The 21,357-nt window shown below is 34.8% G+C and overlaps 1 protein-coding gene across 2 annotated transcripts in view; it reads right to left on the reverse strand.

The window, feature by feature from the left end:
• Window positions 1–21,051, reverse strand: part of LOC131076518 (leucine aminopeptidase 1) — a 43,075-nt gene extending 22,024 nt beyond the window's left edge. The window contains exons 1-6 of one of the 2 annotated variants that reach the window (XR_009113385.2): window positions 20,564–21,051; window positions 19,811–20,216; window positions 19,287–19,481; window positions 18,056–18,281; window positions 4,369–4,495; window positions 4,005–4,100 (exon numbers count right to left, since the gene is read on the reverse strand). Coding sequence is in view for 1 of the 2 variants with exons in the window: in XM_058013752.2 (XP_057869735.1) it covers window positions 4,005–4,100; window positions 4,369–4,495; window positions 18,056–18,281; window positions 19,287–19,481; window positions 19,811–20,216; window positions 20,564–20,875 (1,362 nt within the window). In the remaining variant the exon portion in view is untranslated. The remainder of the gene's footprint in view (window positions 1–4,004; window positions 4,101–4,368; window positions 4,496–18,055; window positions 18,282–19,286; window positions 19,482–19,810; window positions 20,217–20,563) is intronic. The other variant, XM_058013752.2, reaches the window with a different exon arrangement.
• Between the last annotated feature and the right edge of the window lie 306 nt (window positions 21,052–21,357).

Raw genomic sequence — 21,357 nt, forward strand, 5'->3', positions numbered from 1 at the left:
AGTGCTCTGCTAGGAGCGAATCTTGTTAGAGATCCCAAAGCTTGATTAGAAGCTTATACCCTATTAAGAGTACTACCCTGTTACGAGTAACCTCGTTGGAGGATTTGAGAATCCAAACTAATGGATCACCTTGTTAGAGGATTTGTACAATGAAGCTTGTTAGAGCTTACCCGGTTAGGGGATTTGATTCTGTTGTAATGATTAGAAAACAACAAGAATGGTTTGATCTGTTCTGAGTAGCACAATACTTGCTTGATCAGATCCTTCTAAGTACATTCAACACTACTCTTCATCTTATCGCTCTTCAACAAAAGCTTTCACTCTTGATGCATATCAGTATTCGCATAACATCATAACCATACTCATTCTCTATATATTTCATATGATTCACTAAGATGTCTTAAAATAGACATTCAAATCTTATGTCGGCCTAAGGAAATCAAAACACAATTTCCTAGGTGCAGTGTATCTAGACAAGTGACCAAAACTCATCACAAAAATGACCGCCAAGAAATCGGTGTGGGTAACTCATCACAAAATCAGATGCCGATTAGAACAGTCAATATCGATTGGAACAAAATCCTGGAATCTTCCGCTTGATCTCCATCTTCATCTTCATCTTCATCTTCATTTTGATGCCGATTTAGTGTAGCCATAGGTTGTCTCTTATGCACATATCGGTTGACAGTGTAAACCAATTGAAGTTACATCGGTAGTCAATGTAATCATATGTGTGTGTGAGAGTGTTTCATCAATGACAACAAGTGATGAATACATTACAATCATCATCAAGCCAACAACTTATGCTATACAAGATTCTCACACCAGTCACAAACTATCCTTTTTTAAATTTCCCAACAAAGTAGTAAGCATTAATTCTTATGTTCCATAGGGACACATCTCCTGGCCAAATCTTGTTGTTCCATCCTTAAAACATATCAGGGACATGGGAACGGCTAAAAAACGAAAGGGTACAACAGGGGATGCCTAGATGTCCCCCAACCATCCCAAGGATGGCTAGCCATCCCCTACAGCCTAGCCATATCAAAAAAATTTAAAAAATTAAAAAAAATGGGAAAAAAATTATGTTGCTAGGATTGGATAAAGTTCTTGAAGAGACCAGTATAGTGTGAGAAGACAACCTTGAAGCTTGTGATGACAAATTCATTCAGGGCTTGAGTAAAGGCTCGATAGAGATTTCACTAAGCACAGCTTGTTGGTTGGGATTACGATGCTGTTCTAACTGTTGTTGCAGGCATCCGTATGACATTCTTTTTGCCTCATCAGCAGTAGTGAGGTGCTAATATTGAAGATCTCCACAGAGGAGGTAATCACTCAGGTGTCGATTGCATTTTTTCTGAGCCTTAGAACAGTCAACAAGGTGGGCCATGCACCATTCAAGAAAGCAGATTTGAAACCTAGTTGAAGTTATCCTCAATTTTGGTGCATACCATTGTGATACTGTGCATTGTCTTGGTAGAATAAGAGTTGCCTTGCGATGTCTTGCGATTTCCCCCTCATTTTTGTCTCAATTCTATTATCACTCCCTGTCTATCTGATTTGAGCCAAAGCTCACACCTGAGGTTAGATTATTCCTCCATGCATAGCAGAAATAATATCACCTTTGTTTTCTTTAGACTTGCTTTTGATGAGACAAGCGAAATTGAAGCCACAACTCCAGGGGAAATGCCATGATGGCAAGAATTAAACCAATGATCTCCAAAGTACTTTATTTCATGCACCCAACAATGCAAACATATTAAATCAACAACTAAACAAGGAGAGAAAACAATTGCTCAACACTCGTAATCTTCTCAGTCAACACTAATAATCAACAATCATTCCCAAAAGTCACAATAAAATGCAACGCAACAAAGGGACCTGTGCCAACAAAATGTGAATCGCACCAATATTACTGCACCGTGAATACCTTCAAGAATTATTTTTTCCTTATACACAAGCACCCAAACTATGCATCCTTAATATAAATCGACTCGTAGCATTATTTTATTAATATTTGCATTCATTATCTTTCGGCCGCATCCCATTAATAATTCCTTCACGACTACAGAAAGGCTTTCGATAATGATACTCGCCTCTTTTTTCCACGGTTGATAAGGCTTCTACACCAACAATCATTCATAAGCCTCAATCATTTTAAAAACAATAATCTTTACTTGTTTAATCATGGACACCAAGGATACATATTCCATAGCCAAATAAGATAAATAAAACATCAACTCTCCAAAAATGTGATGCCCAGAATGCAAATTGAAAGCTTTACTTTTATCCAATAAAATAATTAAATCAAACCAGTCATCTAAACTTTATCTTTCCCTCTGAGAAATCTCCAGGATGCCTTCAAAAATACGAACAATATAGTGCAGCTGCGAATTCTGGCAAAACCCAAGGGTTTCCGTCCTAGGGCTTGCTAAAAAACATAATCCCACTCAACCCCAAACTGCCTTTTAAATAACCTCTCAAAATCTTCTGGGATCTTTATTCCCTTCTTTTAAATTTTAAACATAGCTAAAGGGAAATAATAAAGTTACCCATCTTTTAATTCATCATTGACATAAAAGTCACTTTAATAACCTTATTAAATAACTAAAATAAGTCGTCAATAAATTTATTTAATCGCGACAACTTAAATTTTAATTATTTAATTAAATTATAAGGTTCGGATAAAGGGAACATTACAGAAAAATCCATAATGTTGTCAATAGCTATCCATTTGAGCATACCAAGCCCTTAGCATAAGGTTTTTTTTATCAATTTGCACGCCTGAAGGACTTGCCATTAGAAATCTCAAATCTCAAATCCTTGAGGTTGTGTCATATAGAGTTCCTCTGCGAAACCCCCAATCAGAAAAGCATACTCAAAATATGCAAACAACTCACCGAAGCTAAATTTTATTTATATTACATATTTCATTTTTATCTAGGGTTATCAGAAAATAAATTGATAAGGTGTACCATATTTGATTAACTTGACAAACATCATCATACAATATAGAAAAAACCAAAATTAGAATTTCAAACAGAAAATTCAGCAAACCCAATAATTAGAGTACAGCAATAAAATAATGTAGTCTGAATATATGCTCAAAGGCAAAATTTGTAGGATTTAAAGGGGCCTTTAAAAAGGAACCTAGATGATTCCTATTAAATCTATACATTACTGACAATTTTTTGAATTTCAAACAGAAAATGGCAAACCTGGCAACTTAAGAGTATGACAAAATTAGAAGGATATGAAATGACCTTTAAAAAATAATTTGGAGGCTTTCCTTCAAACCTACATGTTCTTTCAAAGGCAGTGAACCGGGTAAACATATTGTGCACCCCATTATAGGACATGATTAGAGTACTTGATATCATCATTGTTTAGTTACTACAGAGACTGAAAGATTAGTCCCGAATCAACAACTATGGTGTCACTAATAGACATGTTCAAAAAAATGGAAAATAGTCAACACTAAAAAAATGGTATCATTTGGTTCACGTAAAAATCAGGGAAAAAAAACAAGCAATTGACATCAAGTTTTTTATACAAATCTTAAAAACAATGGCTTTTGGAAGCCAACCATGGCTACTGACTTGATATTAATGCACAGAAACCTAGATCTAAATTTTACAAGGCAAACTGCATCAAGAAATCCAAACATGAAAAAAAAAACATGAGCCACTGCACAATGAAATCTATCTTTGAAAGCATGAAGTGAAAATATGCTAAATAGAATTCCCTTATGAAATTTTGAATGAGAGTAACATCGAAGCTCCTGACCCAAATGAACTGCGATTAAAGGATTTTCAAAATTTGTTTACACTAGCTTTTAAGGAAATAGGTTCAAAGATAACTTTAGTTTAAGCTGATAAAACTTCATTAAGTAAAATCCTAAAAAGTTAAAAACAATTAAAATATTCAAAGTTATATTGTTAGCGATATCAAATTTGGTAGAGAACCAATTATTTACAAAGCCCATTGTTATACCACATGATTACCTCAATTGTCTTCCCATTTGAAGCTGTAATTACATCGCCAGGCCGCATACCAGTGCCACTGATCATGTTCTCACATGCTGCAACAATAAAATGAACCTGCCAAAGATAAAACATAACAGAACATTCATACTAAATAGATTTACAATTTTACAGTAAATAATGTTTTATGCTTCAAAAATATAAGCTGATCATTACAAATAATAAAAGGAATAAATTATTATGCTTTGTGCTTCAAACAACCATTCACACTTAGGTTTGCAGTATGCAATGCTTTGTGTTTCAAAAAACATAAGCTACGATTAGTAAAGTAATAAATTATAATACAATTTTAAAACTACAAGCTATCCATATAATCCATACTCACCTCCACCCCTAAAGGCTTGATTTGACCAATAGCTTTTGCTGCACCTAAAGCTGCCGCAGAACCTCCCATGTCAAACTTCATCAATTCAATACTGCAGCCTGGTCCTGTCTTGAGGTTGTAACCTCCACTGCTCAAATATTAATTGAAATAAATGAATAACTTCATAAAACATAGGAATAGTCCTGACAAAATGATGTGAAAGAAGAAAGATCAGAAGATAGATTAGGTCTAGACATACAACCTCGTACATGAATATAGGCTCAGGATTATTCAAACAGCATTTTGATGACATATACTTGACTCACACACATTAGAGACAATACAAAACCTATGCAATAGTTGGGAACGGCCCTGCAGCTCAATTTAATATGTTCCACCAAATCCCCTTTTGGGAATAACAATGAACTGCACGAAGGTGATATAGGAAATCTAGAAGAAAAGAATGGTCAAGGGAATGGGCATGAAAATAAAATTATATTTAAACTTTAAAAATTGAAATAAAAACATAATGATACTAGACCACACAAAAATAGAATTGATTCTTATAGAGTTACTAGTCTCACAACAGAGAGCAACACCAAATGCTAAAGCAGGAGATATATATGTCAAAATAGGATCGAATGAGCTTTGCAGATTACAATGAGGATGTACATACGACCATAACGTCACACACAGCTCCAACCTCAAACACAAAAGTGAAGATACATTTTGAGCTCATGTGAAGAAATCAAAATGTGTTTACGCTAGTTTTTTTCTTTTAGGAAAACTTTTAGCTGATTTTAAAAAAACATTGGTTGTGGTTGGGACCCTAAAGGGGTGATGAGTTCCCATGGAAAATAGAAAGTTAAGGCAACAAGATATCCCCAAGTCGGCCCTTCAAAGGAGGGCAGCTCAGGAGCTTCCCCACCACATCCCCCTGCCCTCTACCCACGGGAAAGTTCTTGTGGAAATCTACCACCATGGTGCACAGCATGTGAGCATTCTATTTGCTATGTCTTGCATATTCACATATGCATAGCCCTTTTTATATTTTCAATTAATTTATGATCCAGTGTGACCCTCATGCGTAACTTCAAATAACAATTTTTTACAAATATTATCAAATAATCCAACAATATGATGCATAAAAATGTGACACTTTTGAAGGCCATGTACACTGCAGCCTTTGGGCATGAAGTTTTACAAACTACAAAGCATTCAACCACCAATAAGATATCTGAGAAAGCATAAAATTGATCACTCTTTACCAGATGCCAAAGTATTTTTTTTGGAGCGAGTTGTAGGAACAGTATAAAGAGGAAAATCTAAAAAATTATTATCTCTAATGGAATTTTCTTATCTTCTGATTCTCTGAACAAGAAAAGGTGCGTAGAGAAAATCATGATTTTCTAGGAAAAGAGCATTTATGTTATATGGCTGCCTAAGCATTCCCTGAAAACTTTGAATATAAAGTCAAATTGCAAATTGCAAATTTCAAGAGCTTGATCATTGGTGGAATGGAGAACAAGAGATGGATTGCATAATAAGTTCTAAAAAGAAAAAAATACAAAGCAAGTCTTTTAAGGAAATTTTTATATATATCATGGCTCAAAATTATTAAACTTCCTTGATTATAGTGGATTGCATTTTTTTAACTCATAGTCATGATCAATAACCAACATCAATGTAAGAAGCCATTTTGAGCTTTCTGACCTTTGGGCAATAGCATATCCATGGACCAATGTGAATGGACCTCACGGTAATGCTAATAACTTATAAGTAATGTTTTAGTTGATTTTCATATTTTAAATTAAAGCATGTATCGCCTGAGTTGTCAGTCCCCATTAAAATCACTGTTTCTCATTTTTGGAAAAAAAGAAAAAAAGGATTAAAAAGACAGGTTATTCAAATAAGGGAAAAAATCCACAGGTACAGTTTGCTTCCTAATTGCTTTTTCCTACATTGGCCACTAAAATGTCTCACGTACAACCAAAGACAGGTTTGACTAGCTCCACTGGTCAAAACTTCAAAAGAGGGAAATCAGATGTTTGAGTAGAATGAGAAATTATAACTAGAGCTAATTTTATGAACATTTTGGACATGCTTCCCAAACTATTTCCAAATATAGGAAGGAGTTGCATTTTAGATGAAGATTTAACGAGTAGTCAACACACAAAAGGATACTGAGATGTCATCTTTGAAGTTGATGAGACTCGTAATAGTCCTCCTTTTCCTTTGTCATTCTTCCTTGTTACTTTCTTTTCATGCCTTGAAATCATGATTATGCTATTGACGTCATATATATGTATTATAATTGTTTACTAATGCTTGAAGAAATTGATGGTAGAAAAACATGGATTTTCCATGTTAGATTTGCCATTAACCATGTGTTCCTAACATACACTGGCTTGCAGTAATTTTGCCAATAAAAAGGAAATTGTGTGGCAGAAGAGAATCAGCATCAAGTGAATATTTTGCAACAGATGATGATGCTGTCCAGGAGCTGCAAGTTATATTGTGAGCGGGAATATTGACTTTGAGGTCATCCACAGATTATACTGGTCGATTACTACTGTCACAGGCATAACATATTTGACAGCTAACAATCTACAGCTGGCAGCTGGTAAGAAAAGTTGTGCTGTGATTTTGTTCTCACATGGATAACCTTCAATAGAATCTAACTATGTCACAAGATCCATGTTAGCGTTCATGTTTGACAAGGACAAAATTTGGATCAAATTAGCAAAGACAACTTTGCCCAAAAAAACATCATGCTTAAATTTAACTATATAAATTTATAAAAGAAAATTAATATAAGAAAATAAATTTATAATATTAAGGTATAAATAAATTTTAAAAATTTAACTCAAATATTGTAATTACTAAATATGTAAAATTTTATATATATAACATATTATTAATTATAAATCTGATAAATATTTTTGAATATTAGATTTTAATATACTTAAAAGTTAAAATGAAAATGAAATAATGTCAATGCATTTTTATGTATTAAACTTAATAGAAAACAAAAAGATAAAGTAAAAAAAAAAATGTAAAAGAAAAAATAGAAAACCTAAAAAACAGATGAAATGTATCACCTATTTCTGCCTCCTGCTAAGGAATATAGATCAGTGATAGAGAAAAACAAGTCTTTTATTTCAATGTATATCTGATATATATATTTGATTCTGTCAAATAATAACTGATTTTATTATCGACTGCTTGCTGTATAACGTAATTGCCACTGTTATTGATTATGGTTATCAGCAAGCATCGATATCATTGGGCATATGTATATCGGTGAAGGGTTATGTCTACGTAGAGGCATGACCACGTAGGGTCCAGACCCTACGTAACCATAGCGCTTCACCATATATTGTCAACCGTTATTAGTTATGCACCGAATTATTTATCGTGCTCGATACTATCGTGCTTAACAATAACAATTCAGTAGTACTAATATCAAACATGATTTGAAAGTCATCGGATAAATACAATGATAATATGTTAATGTTACTTTCATTCAATATGTATATGATTTTAACTGAAATAATATATATATCTGTGTGCGTGTGTGTGTGTGTGTGTGTGTGTGTGTATTTCTATATATATATGTGTGTATTATTTTCCTCATAATATATTGCATGCTTCAATCCGAATGAGGCTACATCCTTAACAATCCCTCTTAGCTAAAGAAGATTGAATTTCATAATTATGTTTAAGGGACAACATTCTAGATATACATTCATTTGGCATGAGCATATACATTCACTCAGTAATGCTTACCAGTGAAATACTTCATATCTCAGGGAGATATGGATTATCTGATCTCCAGCACTCTGGGACAACAACTACATGAAGTCTATCAAATAACAACCTTGATCCTCGTGACAATTGTAAGATTGTCATTATCACAGGTATTATATTCTTCAACATATTAATTGTTGTCATTATCATAGGAGCAATAATTTAAGTATCATGACATCTAGCACATTCCGGGACAGCAAATTAATGTAGTCAATCATGATATGATTGTTATCATAATCTCCAACACATTTCGAGACAAAACTTAATGGCAACAAATCAATAACTCAACATAACAAATTTAGTATCAAGATTTCCGGCACATTCCGGGACAGCAACTTAATGTAGTCAATCTTGATAACAGATCGAGCTATTGTTGAGGTCGTCACCTTACAATAGTGATCTTACACATACATCACATGAAAGATCGCCACCTTTCATGACATAACACACAAATACAATATTGCATCCAAAATATTCATGAATATATCAAATTACATATGACTGAGATTCAATATCAGAAATTTCAATTATAATTTAGTCATACCAAGTTTACCTCTAAAGTACTCCACTTTCAACTTTGCAAGAGGTTTGGTGAATATGTCAGCACTTTGCTCTTCAGTGCTAATGTAGGCCAATTTGATAACATCTCTGTCAACCATATCTCTTATGTAATGCTAAGGGATTTCTATATGCTTGGATCAATTATGAAAAACTGGATTTACAAAAAGTATGATGCAGCTTTGATTATCACAGTGAATCACAATGGGGTTCAGGGGCTTCCCAAATAGTCCAACTAGCAATTTCCTTAACCACACTGCTTCACGACCTCCCATGGAGGCAGCCATTTATTCGGCTTCAGTGGAACTCTGAGCAATTGCTCACTGTTTTCTACTAAACCAGGATATCATAGCCGATCCAAGACTAAAACAACACCCCGTTGTACTTTTACGATCAATGGAATTGTCTCCCGAGTCGGAATCAGAATACCCTTGGAGTTGTATCTCAACATTTTCATACTTCAAGCCAAGCCCAATAGTACTATGCAAGTATCTCAGAATATGCTTAGCGGCCATTAGGTGAATCTTCTTAGGTTCGCACATGAAATGACTTAACACATTAGTAGCGTAACAAATATCAGGGCGAGTGTTTACCAAGTACATAAGAGATCCAATAAATGGTCTATAGTATGTAGGATCTGTAGGTTCTGAATCTACTGCTTCACTTTTGAGCTTATAAAGATTTGTTTCCATTGGAGTGGATAGAGGTTTACAATCCCTCATACCAAATTTGGTCAAGATATCAATGGTGTATTTTCCTTGATTTAGGAAAATATAATTCTCTTTTTGCCATATTTCTAGACCCAGAAAATAGTGCAGAAGACCTAGATCCTTCATATCAAATTCAGCCACAAGATCTTGTTTGCATTTTGCAATAAGATGATCTTCTCCTGTTATCAACAAGTCATCAACATAGAGAACAAGTATTAACATGTCACCATTTGATATTTTGAAGTATATGTTAGGATCTGCTTCATTTTTGGAATATCCTAGCTTGGAGAGATAACTATCTATCCTTTCATACCATGCCCTAGGAGCTTGCTTAAGGCCGTAGAGAGCTTTTTTCAGTTTACACACATAGAGGTTTCTATCATGTGTAGCAAAGTCTTCAAGTTGTTCTATATATACTTCTTCATCAATAACACCATTCAAAAATGCGGTCTTTACATCCATTTGATGTATCTTCCACCCTTTAGACGCTGCAATGGCAATAATGGTTCTTACAGAAGTATATCGGGCAACTGGAGCAAATGTCTCTTCGTAATCAATTCCAGCCTTTTGAGAAAACCCCCTGGCAACGAATCTAGCTTTGTGTTTTTCAATACTACCATCTGGTGCATATTTGATTTTGAATAACCACTTTGAAGAGACAACTGATTTGTCTTTTGGTCTAGGTACAATGTCCCAAACATCATTTTTTAAGATAGATTGGTATTCCTCAATCATTGCATCTTTCCAAACTTGACATGTTAAAGCCTCTTCAATATTTGATGGTTCAGATTTTGTAAGCTTGGTCATGAGTGCAACATAGCATGATTGACTTCTTGTTTTCTCATTCTCTCTGAAGATTTCATCAGGTTCCACATTATTTTCTTCAATCATCTTTCTTGCCCATAGAGGTCTTTTCTTGTTGTTAGGATTTTCAGCATTCTCAAAATTAGATGATTGAGGTTCATGATCTTCTATGCTATTCTCCCTCTGATTCTCAATTGTAAGATTTTCATCTAATTCTGTGATTTGATCATCTTCTGCACTTATAGAGAGTTTATAAGCAGCATCTTCTTCAAATTTGACATCTCTACTGATTTCAATAGATCTTCGTCTTGGAATATAGACTCTGTATCCTTTAGTGGTTTCATTGTAGCCAACAAATATGCCTTTCTTCCCGAAGGGTTCTAGTTTGGTCCTCTTTTCTTTAGGAACGTGGATATACACGTGACAACCAAAGATTCTTAGATGGCTTAAATCTGGTTTATTCCCTATAAAGGCTTCTTCAGGTGTTATATTCTCTAAGATTGAATGAGGGCATCTGTTTTGAATATATAGAGTTGTATTTGAGGCTCCAACCCAGAATGAGATATGTAGATTTTGATCATGCATCATGGCTTTAGCGGCTTCGATGATGGTTTTGTTTTTCCTTTTTGCGACTCCATTCTGTTGAGGATTATAAGGTACTATACACTCCCTCTTAATCCCAACAAAAATGCAGAATTCTTTAAAATTTTCAGAGATATATTCACCCCCATTATCTGATCTTAAAGTCTTTATTTTCTTCCCAGTTTGATTTTCCACTAAGGCTTTAAATTCTTTGAATTTCAATAACACTTCATTTGATTCTTTGAGTTTTATGAAATAGATCCAAGTTTTCCTAGAGTAGTCATCAACAAATATCACGTAATACAAAAATCCCCCTAGTAATGGTAATGACATTGGACCACACAAATCAGTGTGGACAAGTTCTAGTACAACTTTTGATTTGTGTTCACTTGAAGGAAAGGACCCTTTTGAGTTCTTCCCTAAAGCACATCCTTTACAAGTTCCACCATGATCAGATTTTAGATTAGGTAATCCTGTGGTGATCTTTCCTATAGAAGGTAGGGCACTAAACCGAAGATGTCCTAATCTTCTATGCCAAATTTCATTAGAATTTGATACTTCATGATTTAGTGCATGTTTTTGAGTATTACATAGTTTATATAAACTACCATCTCTAGATCCTATAGGAATAGCGTTCTTTATGTTAGAATTTTTAGGCCAGAGTAGAACTTTATCTTCGTGGAAGGTGACGCGATATCCTTGATCAGCTAGTCCTGAAATAGAGACCAAATTCCTTTTAATACCCAGTACAAAAAGAAAATCTTTCAATTGAAATGTAACTCCTATTCTTAATTGAATTGAGCAGGTCCCAATTCCTTTCACTGGATAGGTAGAATTGTCTCCAATTGTAACTTCTTCAGTTGAGTGCCCTTCAAAGGTTTTGAATTGATCTCTAAATCCGGTTATGTGTCGTGATGCTCCGTTATCAATTATCCACATATGTTTGTTTGAATTTAGTTCGCTTGATAAGGCTAAGAAAAATAGAGGATTCTCTACTCTCTACTTCCTTGACTTCAGCTATGGTTGCTTGGGCTTTCTTTCTTTCTGGGCAGAACCTGTGAGTGTCTCTAGATTTATCACCCCTGTAGCATTGAATCTTGGAGAAGTCTTTGTTTTTGTGATTATTTCCTCTCTTCCGTTTGAACTTCTTTTTCTTCCCTTTGTTGCTTGTGTTAGCATACAGTGCTTGAATTTCTCCCTCTTTGTTTGGACCCATCCCTCTTATAATTAGTCGAGATTCTTCTTGAGTGCAATCGTTCTTCAGTTGATCGAATTTCGGTAGTGTCAGTCGAGCACTAATGCCTTGAATAAAGGATTCCCAACTAGATGGTAATACCTTAAGTGCTATTAGAGATAGCTCCATATCATCTACATTATTTCCAATAGTTGTCAATTGGTCTTTCAACTCTGAAATCCTCATGAAATAGGATGTGATTGTTTCTCCTTTGTTCATGTTGATATGCATTAATTGTTGTTTTAAAGTAAGCAATTTGCTTGCATTATTTATTTCATATGTATTTTGGATGGTCTTGAACATATCATAAGCAGTAGTTAGTTTTGATATGGTTGGAAAAATGTGGTCTTTAATAGCATCAATTATTATTTTCTTAGCCTTGTTGTTGTGTCTTTTCCAAGTTGTTTTCTCTGGTTCGTCTTCGAGCATCTTTGTGTCTTCTTCAATGTATGCATCCAGTTCAAGTTCTTGAAGAATTGCTATTATTCGAATTTTCTATCCTCCACTTTAACACTGTTCACCATGATTGTTCTTCCCAGTCTGAATTTTAATTAAAAAATCTCACTATCTTTTATTTATTTCTCTATACCATGTAGGAATATAGATCAATGATAGAGAAAAACAATAGTCTTTTATTTCAACGTATATCTGATATATATATTTGATTCTGTCAAATAATAACTGATTTTATTATTGACTGCTTGTTGTATAACAATTGCCACTGTTATTGATTATAATTATCGGCAAGCATTGATATCATTGGGCATATGTATATCGGTGAAGGGTTATGTCTACATAGAGGCATGACCCCTACGTGGCATGCCACGTAGGGTCATGACCCTATGTAACCATAGCGCTTCACCATATATTGTCAACCGTTATTAGTTATGCACTGAATTATTTATCGTGCTCGATACTATCGTTCTTAACAATAACAATTCAGTAGTAGTAATATTGAACATGATTTGAAAGTCATCGGATAAATACAATGATAATATGTTAATGTTACTTTCATTCAATATGTATATGATTTTAGCTGAAATAATAAATATATATGTGTGTGTGTGTGTATGTATTTCTATTCAAACATATATATGTGTGTATTATTTTACTCATAGTATATTGCTTGCTTCAATCCGAAAGAGGCTACATCCTTAACACCTCCCACAGCCATCTCTTCCAGAGTTGGACTTCACTTCACCTACATCTGAGTCCTGTAGAGATGGACTTTAATCATCTCAAGGCTCAAATACAGACTCACAAACTCACACAATACTATAATTCAATAGTCACCCGACTCTCTCCCACTTTTGCAATACAACAGCACTCAACACAAGCCAATAGTCTGCAATGCCAAAACAGCACTTAAACACAGGGCACTCAACAATGTCCATGTCTACGACAATGGTCACCACGTTACAACTCAACACTAAACATTGCACTATCAATGAAACACTAATTGTAGACACCTGAATTCGTCCATACCCGACTACACTTGACTTTATCCCATTCTAGTCTCTAATTCATATGTTATCTTTACCTTTAATTAAAAAAATTTACCTAAACCTTATCCCACATACCTCCAACTAAATCAATTAATTAATATCTACTTAATTAATTAATTTAGTCTAATATTTAATTCCCCCTCACCCTCAATCCTTGTCTACACAATCTTAGCCATCAAATCGATCCACATAGATCAAGATCTAAACTTGTCGTCATGTGACAAGTGTCCCTATCCTCCTCTTGCTCACACAAGTGAGCATGAAAGGTCACCTCATAACCAGCCTACCTCTTACACATGTCATAGACATGTCTCTTTCATGACCTTTCCCATGTGGGAGCGCATATAGCTCTTACACCTATGACACATCATTTGCATGCCTCCTCCTTGTGAAACTTGACACTTGTTACATGGCTAAGTCTTCAATCCGTGCCATCTCTCTAAATCAATCCTAACCATCCATTTATCATCACATCTTGGCCATTGATTTTCCTCATGGAAAATCTATACAGTGAGGCATTTGCTCTCATTTTGATTATCTCTTCATCTCCTAACTACACACTGCCCTATTTCCTATCTATCAATCCTTATCATCCTAACATCATGCTACTACTATAAGCAACCGCATTCCTCTCATCAACAACAATCTAAAGGAGCAAATCAAGTGGAGAAGGGTTCATCTACTTCTGCTCAATCCATGAGATGTGAAGGTTAAAGGCAAGGTAACTTGTGTATTTCACTTACATTTATCTATTTATGTCTTTTATCCCATTTTCTTCATCTTCACTACTCTTGCAAAAACAAAAAAGACACCCACAAAATAACAATGAAACTCGCAATCTTTTTGCATGTCGTGGTGCTGCTTCCATAGTTAAAAAATCTGTAAAAACTAAAAACCTTATTAAAAATGCATTTTTTAAAAAACCTAGAGCCCTTTTCTATATGACGTTTAGGGCGAATTGTAATGATTTATTTGGGCTTTCTTTTAAGTTCATCAAAATTTGAAATTTTTGCTTGGAATTTGATGAATCCTAGAATATAGAAATCTAGAAATTAGCACACAAAAGCAATAGGGAAGAAGGCAAATAAAGGTAGCAGTTTCTATTTTATTTTTTTAATGTCATCCTTTGGATGTACCAAATTTATAGGAACTGTGTTATTTTTAAGAGCAATGTTTTACTGGTCCATTACAACTGTCACAGGCAAAACATAGTTGACAGTTAACAATCTACAACTAGCAGCTGGTATGAAGTTGTGTTGTAATTTAGTTCTCACATGGATAACCTTCAATAGAATCTACCTACGTCATAAGATTCAGGTTAGGGTTCATATTTGACAGAGACAAAATTTAGATCAAATTCAACAGAGACAAAATTTGCCCAAAAAAAACATCATTAAATTTGACTAATATAAATTTACAAAAGGAAATTAATATAAGAAATAAATTTAAAAATTTAATTCTATAAATACTAATTATGTTAAATTTTATATATTAAATGTATTATTAATTAAAAAAAGATTTAAATATTAGATTTTCGTATATTTAAAAAGCTAAAACAAAATGAAACAATGTCCCATGCATTTTAATGTATTAAATTTTAGAAAACAAAATGTAAAGGAAAAAATACAAAACCTAAAAATAAATTAAATGTATCCCCTATTCCTGTCTATCACAGCAATCTCTTGCGGAGTTGGACTTCAGTTCCCCTGCATATGTGTCCTGTAGAGTTGGACTTAAATCATCTCACAACTCGAAGACAGACTCACACAATACTACAATTCAATAGTCATCCGATGTGATGAACCCTTGCTGGTTCAACTCTTCAACCTGCTGTAATTTGTAGATCTTCTTTGTAATTTTTAATTATTAAGATGGTCTTTCAAAAATAGACAAAAGTTGCAGAAAAGGGTTTCTTTAATTTGCAACACATATTGAATAATACATGAATTTAATCAACTAAAACAATGAATTGGAGAATTTAGAAGCATACCCATAGGTCCTTAGCCAATTTATTGAAAAGAAAGAATAAATCAGCAAATTACAAAGTTGCGATTTTTATTCTGGAACAATTCAGATCTGCTCTTATTTAAATAATAAGACACCCAAACAGTGGAAGATGGTGCCAATAAATGAGCAAGCTGTGTGTTTGGGAAAAGAATCCTCCAAACCACAGAAGAATCAACAACAAAATAGTAAATAGGAAAACCCTACAACAAATCTGCCTTGTAAGAAGCCAAATCTGCCCCAATTCAATTCAATTTGACTTCTGAATGAAGCCAACCAAGCTGCCACAATTCGATTGATCTTTCACAATCTCAAAGCTACTGAATTCTGAAGAATGCACGCTCTCCAAAACAAGTCCAAACCCTAGCCGCCATAGCCAAGTGCTCAGAAGAAAATGTCAAATGCTCAATATCAAGAAAATGAGGTTTAATTTCCATCTTGGCTGCCTAAATACCCAAAAGGTGCGATTTTTGGCAATTAGGGATTTAAAAATAATAACTTCCTTTTAGGGTTCCCAACTTAACCCTAAAAGCAACACCTAGCTTAGGAGATAATAAATTTTCACTTAAATAAATTTAAGTGATGCACTTTATGATTTTATATTAATATTTCATCAAAATATTAATTGTCTAAAAACCACTTAAAAATTCATCTCTCTCTCATTATTCCTCGGAAACTGAATCTGTCAGAAGCTAGGGCCACAAATCGCCATGCCAATGAAAATAGGACCATGTCTATTTTTAGACATTTTTCCCAAAATAATAGGAAATCCTCATTAAATGTCAGAAACTGATGAAACGAAGACCAGAACTGAACTCAACACTGAACTAGAACAAATAGACAGACCAGTTCTCAAGATACTGCATTACTGACCCCTTTATCCATACTCTGTTAGCCTACAAGGGTCCAAAAATAAGCTGACTCCTCAATCCCAAGTCCCTGACTAGGATGGGGACATTACATCCGACTCACTTCAACTTTTGTAGTCACAAAAGCACTCAACACAGGCCAGTAGTCTGCAACAACACTTAAACCCAGGGCACTCAACAATGTCCAAGTCTGCAACAGTGACCACCACATTATGACTCAACCCTAAACATTGGACTATCAACAAAACAATACTCACTCGTGCAAAACCAAAAAGCGCCTACAAAATAATAATGAAACACACAATCTTATTATGTCGTGAGTGTTGCTTTTATAGAAAAAAAAAACTGTAAAAACCTAATAAAAATGAAGTTTTAAAATATTATTTAACTAAAAACCCTAAAGCCCTTTTTCTGTACAATATTTGGTACAAACTGTAACGATTTTTTTGGGCTTTCTAAGTTCATCAGATTTTGAAACTTTTGCTTGGAATTCAATGAACCCCATAAGAAATCTACAAATTAGCACGCAAAAGCAACACGAAAGAAGGCAAATAAAGGTAGCAGTTTGTATTTCATTTTTTCATGGCATCCTTTAGATGTGCCAAATTTATAGGAACTGTGTCATTTTTAAGAGCACTTGTAATAATAATATAAATATGGGTCCGATTGAGCATCACAATATAGACTACTGTTAAACATATATTTCAATACAATTATAGTGTTGTTGTTTTAAGAAGAATTCTCTAAGGTGGTGCCTCAAATTCAGGCCCCTGGTCCCCCATCCCTAAAAACCCATTCCCACCTCCCCGTATCCCCCCGTCAGGAAACTCCACGGAACTATGTTATTTATTATACTTATGCTTGTGTGGAGTGTTTATATTGTGAGTGCTAATGTTTGATAAAGTCTTAAATTATTGAGGTTTAGTGTTCCAACTAAGACTCAAATAAAATTGCTTTGTATGTGAAGACACTGATTATTTACATGCCGCCAAATCATTCATGAGTGTTGTTACCTTAATTACTTGAAGCAGTTGTTTGGAGATTCTTTTTTAGCTTTGCAATAAAACCCTTCTCGATCTTTTTCTTCAATAGAATATGCATTCATTGTAAATATACTTGGTTCAATTTCCTACATAGGACCTTGCTGATCCATATCTTTAAAAAATTGAATAGGAATTATTGAGTTGCATATTAATCAATGAACAAAACCAGAACTAAGGTAAAAGACAAGCTCAGTTTAGCCCAATCAGATGTCATCATACTTGGCTATAAATATAATTTCAAAATACAGAAAAAAAGAAGAAAAGAAAAAAAGCAGAATGGATTATAGACAAACCGGGTTAATGAATACCATACACTATATAAGGTTCTGAGTTTGGGGAGAATAGATAGGTGTTTAAGAGAATAACAAATTAAGCTTATTGGATCAGATTTCATTAACTCAAGCATTTCTGATAGCATATCCTGCAGCTTAAAAGGGAATTCAGGTGCAAAATCCAGTTTTCTTTGTCAAGAACCATAAGAAGGCACAAATTGAATAATATACAGTCATATAACCACTAAATAATACAAAAACATTAAAATGTGATTAAAACGTGAAAGGTAAAATTAAAAATCAATGTATAAGCATACCTATCAAATGTCAACCCTTTTCCCACTATAGCAAGCCTGGTCTTAACATCTCCGGTTGGAGGTTTATAAATAAGGTGAATGAATTTTGGAGGGTTAGCAGATGCTGCTGCTACTCCTAAATATGATCCCATTTTCAGCTCTTTACATTGTTCTACATCTAGTATCTTTGCAGTTAACACATCACTGTATGTAGAAGCAATAAAGGAGGCTTCATCTGCAAGTGCACCTGCATAAGAAGGGTGATCAAATAAAATGAGTATTACTTGCATGGCCAGTTTGGGAAGATAATATCTCTATCAACCAGAGACCAAAAATATGCATCTCTTTGGACTTCTCTTACTATCACACCCCACAATTAGAGATTATTCACAGTTTTTTTTCATTATATGGGATAAACACAATAATAAAGATAAGAATTGCCTTCAGATTGCAGCTAATACATTGAGAAGAGCATCTCTCAAGATAATCACATCGAAAAGCACAAGTAAACATATTCTAAACAAAAACTAGATTAACTGCTGTAAACAATTCTGCATTTGTCTTTCAGTTACCAACATCATCCATCTTCTGCTATTGCATTTAAACAGTCTTCTATGCAAAGGCTGCTACAACCGTAATTAATAATTAAGGGAAAACCGAAAAACTGAATTAGAATACATGGCTATTTTTCCTTAAAGTTTGGTTCACAGTAAAAAAGTTAAAAGTAAAACTGTAAAGGATTTCTCAAGCCACAGACATTAGGTAGATAACACAGACATAGAGTTTCAATGGTGAACCAGAAGATATTGAGCAGAAATCAGAGACATGTAGTTTTCAATGATCTTTGTGGAAACAAAAAAGCAACTCAAACTTTGAAGATTTGTTTCTCATATTTTGGTTGTTTTAACCTTCTGATAATTCTTTCCTAGCCAGCAATGCCTACGCAATTTTTCCTCTAAGATTCTGATCAAAATTTATGTCCATCACCAACAAAACTTCACTTTTGTAAAGCTGGGTTCCAAATTTTTGAGTACTGAATGCTTGAAAATGAGCATGCAAAATTTTCTGACAGTTCAAAGTTTCTACAGTTTTCTGTATTTTGTGCAAACCCTATTATCACACTTGTTATCAGATTATTTTAAAATTTATGCCTCACTACAACCTGGTAAGTGTATAATGATTATATTGTGACCTCGCCTCTAAGTGAGAACGAGGAAACTGTCGACAAAAACTGCAAAATAAGTTGACTTACTTGGTGTAAGTACATTTGCGGGTGCATTCACAAGATGCCTAGTTAGAAAAACACCGGAGCAAACTTGCTCTACATACTTAAATCTATGTTCAAACTCAAGACCACTGCCCAGTTCAAGAAAATCCAAACTCTTCAGAAGGGGCTGTTTTGCCTCTGATTTGAAACGATTGTCCTCGTGAACGCCCAGAAGCACTCCTGAAAAAGCATCCAACGCAAAGACAAAAATTAGATCCTCAAAAGCTTTCAGATCCCCACCGCAACCAAGTGAGATGGTGGATAATTGAAATGAGGATTGAATCGAAAACCACAAGACTCCAAACGCTCATTGACAATTCGTAAAAGCTACAAGAATTAGGGCACTGAGTAAGCAATGATATACAAATCTCCGATTGAACACAACATAAATGACATGACAAACGAATTTCTACAATTGAACACACAACAGAAATAGCATGACAAACGAATCTCCTATTGAACACATCAGAAATCGCATGGCAATAAAAAAACAAACAGAAATGCAAAACCTGCTGCGATGGCGGATAAAAAATCAAGCTTGACAGTAGTTGACAAGTCTTGAGCGGAGGGTAATATGACGCCCACACGAATAGCCTGGGCACTCTTAGCAGCCGCAGCAAGGGCCTCTCCGAAGCCCTTCAACGCCTTGTTTACCCCATTCTTCTTTCCAAGCCCAACTAAACCCAGCCTCTGGAATCCAAAGCCAGAAAGCCTTACGAATGTTGTCTGCCCGATCTTCCCTGAAAAGTCCTCCTCCTTCGCAACTTCGCTTAACACACCATTAACAAAGCCATCCAGCTCTTTCAACCTACCATTCTCGAATACACCATTCGATACATCCTTCTCAAACACACCCACAGCCAAGATATCACCCTTCCATTCTTTCAGGTCAATTTCCTTTGCAGAAAATGCAATCTGTACCGCTTACAATCAAAGCAAATGCAATCAGTAAAATGAAAAAGCGACACACTGTAAAAATTTCATCGCTCCGAAAGTACCGACAGCCCAATCAAAAGTGGGTGACGGGGGAGCAGGGAGGGGGTAATATGCCCAAAGTATTACTACTTGTGCCCCCCTAAAACGACATAGGCGCCCACATAAAACAAACGTTTAGCAGGCATGGAAACAAGTTAGAAATGGGAGAAGATTGCTGTATACAAGAAAGAAAGCATAAACCCATTTCTCAACTTGAACTGCGGGCACTAGATAAATCCAGCATATACTTCATTAAGAAACAAAAGAAGAAGAGATGTGAAGCTGACCTGTGGTAGAGATAACTCGGCAGGCTTAGTTAATCCCAGTGTATAGAGAGCCTTGGGCACTCCCCTATTCCCCATCTCACTGAAGCTGCGAGTGATATGAGGGTTTAATCCACTGAATAGAAAACTGGTTGAGCCAAAAGTCCTATTCTTGTCACCAGCAGCAGCAATAGCTCGAGTGCAACAGAATGAATGTGATAAGGTTGATGAAGCTGATTTCAGTGTGACTCCCACGGGAAGCGTTTTCAAAGTCCCCCGAGATGCAATGAGTATTGATGAGCACGATGACGCCACATTTATTCTTATTCCCACCATCTCTCTCCCCTCCTATTTGTTAGGGAGAGAACACAGCATGCTTCATGGATTGCAAGTCTTTGATTTATTCCATTTCCTTCCTTATCACCCTTTGCTGGCATGTAACTGCTCCCCCTCATTCAACACCATATCACATCAAATTCACCATGCATCTCACCCTGGATTGTGCGGTAATGATCCGAAATTCCAACAAGCTTTATAAGATTGTTTCTTAATTAAATTTATGCATTGTCTTTAACCATATCTCTCATGGTGTATAATTAGGTAATGATCCAAAATTCCAGAATTCTTTTAAGATTTTTTAAGGTTTTTTACTTTGTCTCTTTCTCTTAATTTTATGTGAATGGGATCTAATGCTTTATTAGTGCATGATATTGATGTGGGTAATAATAGAGAATTTTTAACAAATTATTTTGTTAATTTTTTTTTTATTTGTCATTCTTGTTATCAAAGTTTTATTTCTTATGGAGATGTTATTTAGG

Source organism: Cryptomeria japonica, chromosome 3 (genome assembly GCF_030272615.1).
Source record: "Cryptomeria japonica chromosome 3, Sugi_1.0, whole genome shotgun sequence".
Classification (NCBI taxonomy): domain Eukaryota; kingdom Viridiplantae; phylum Streptophyta; class Pinopsida; order Cupressales; family Cupressaceae; genus Cryptomeria; species Cryptomeria japonica.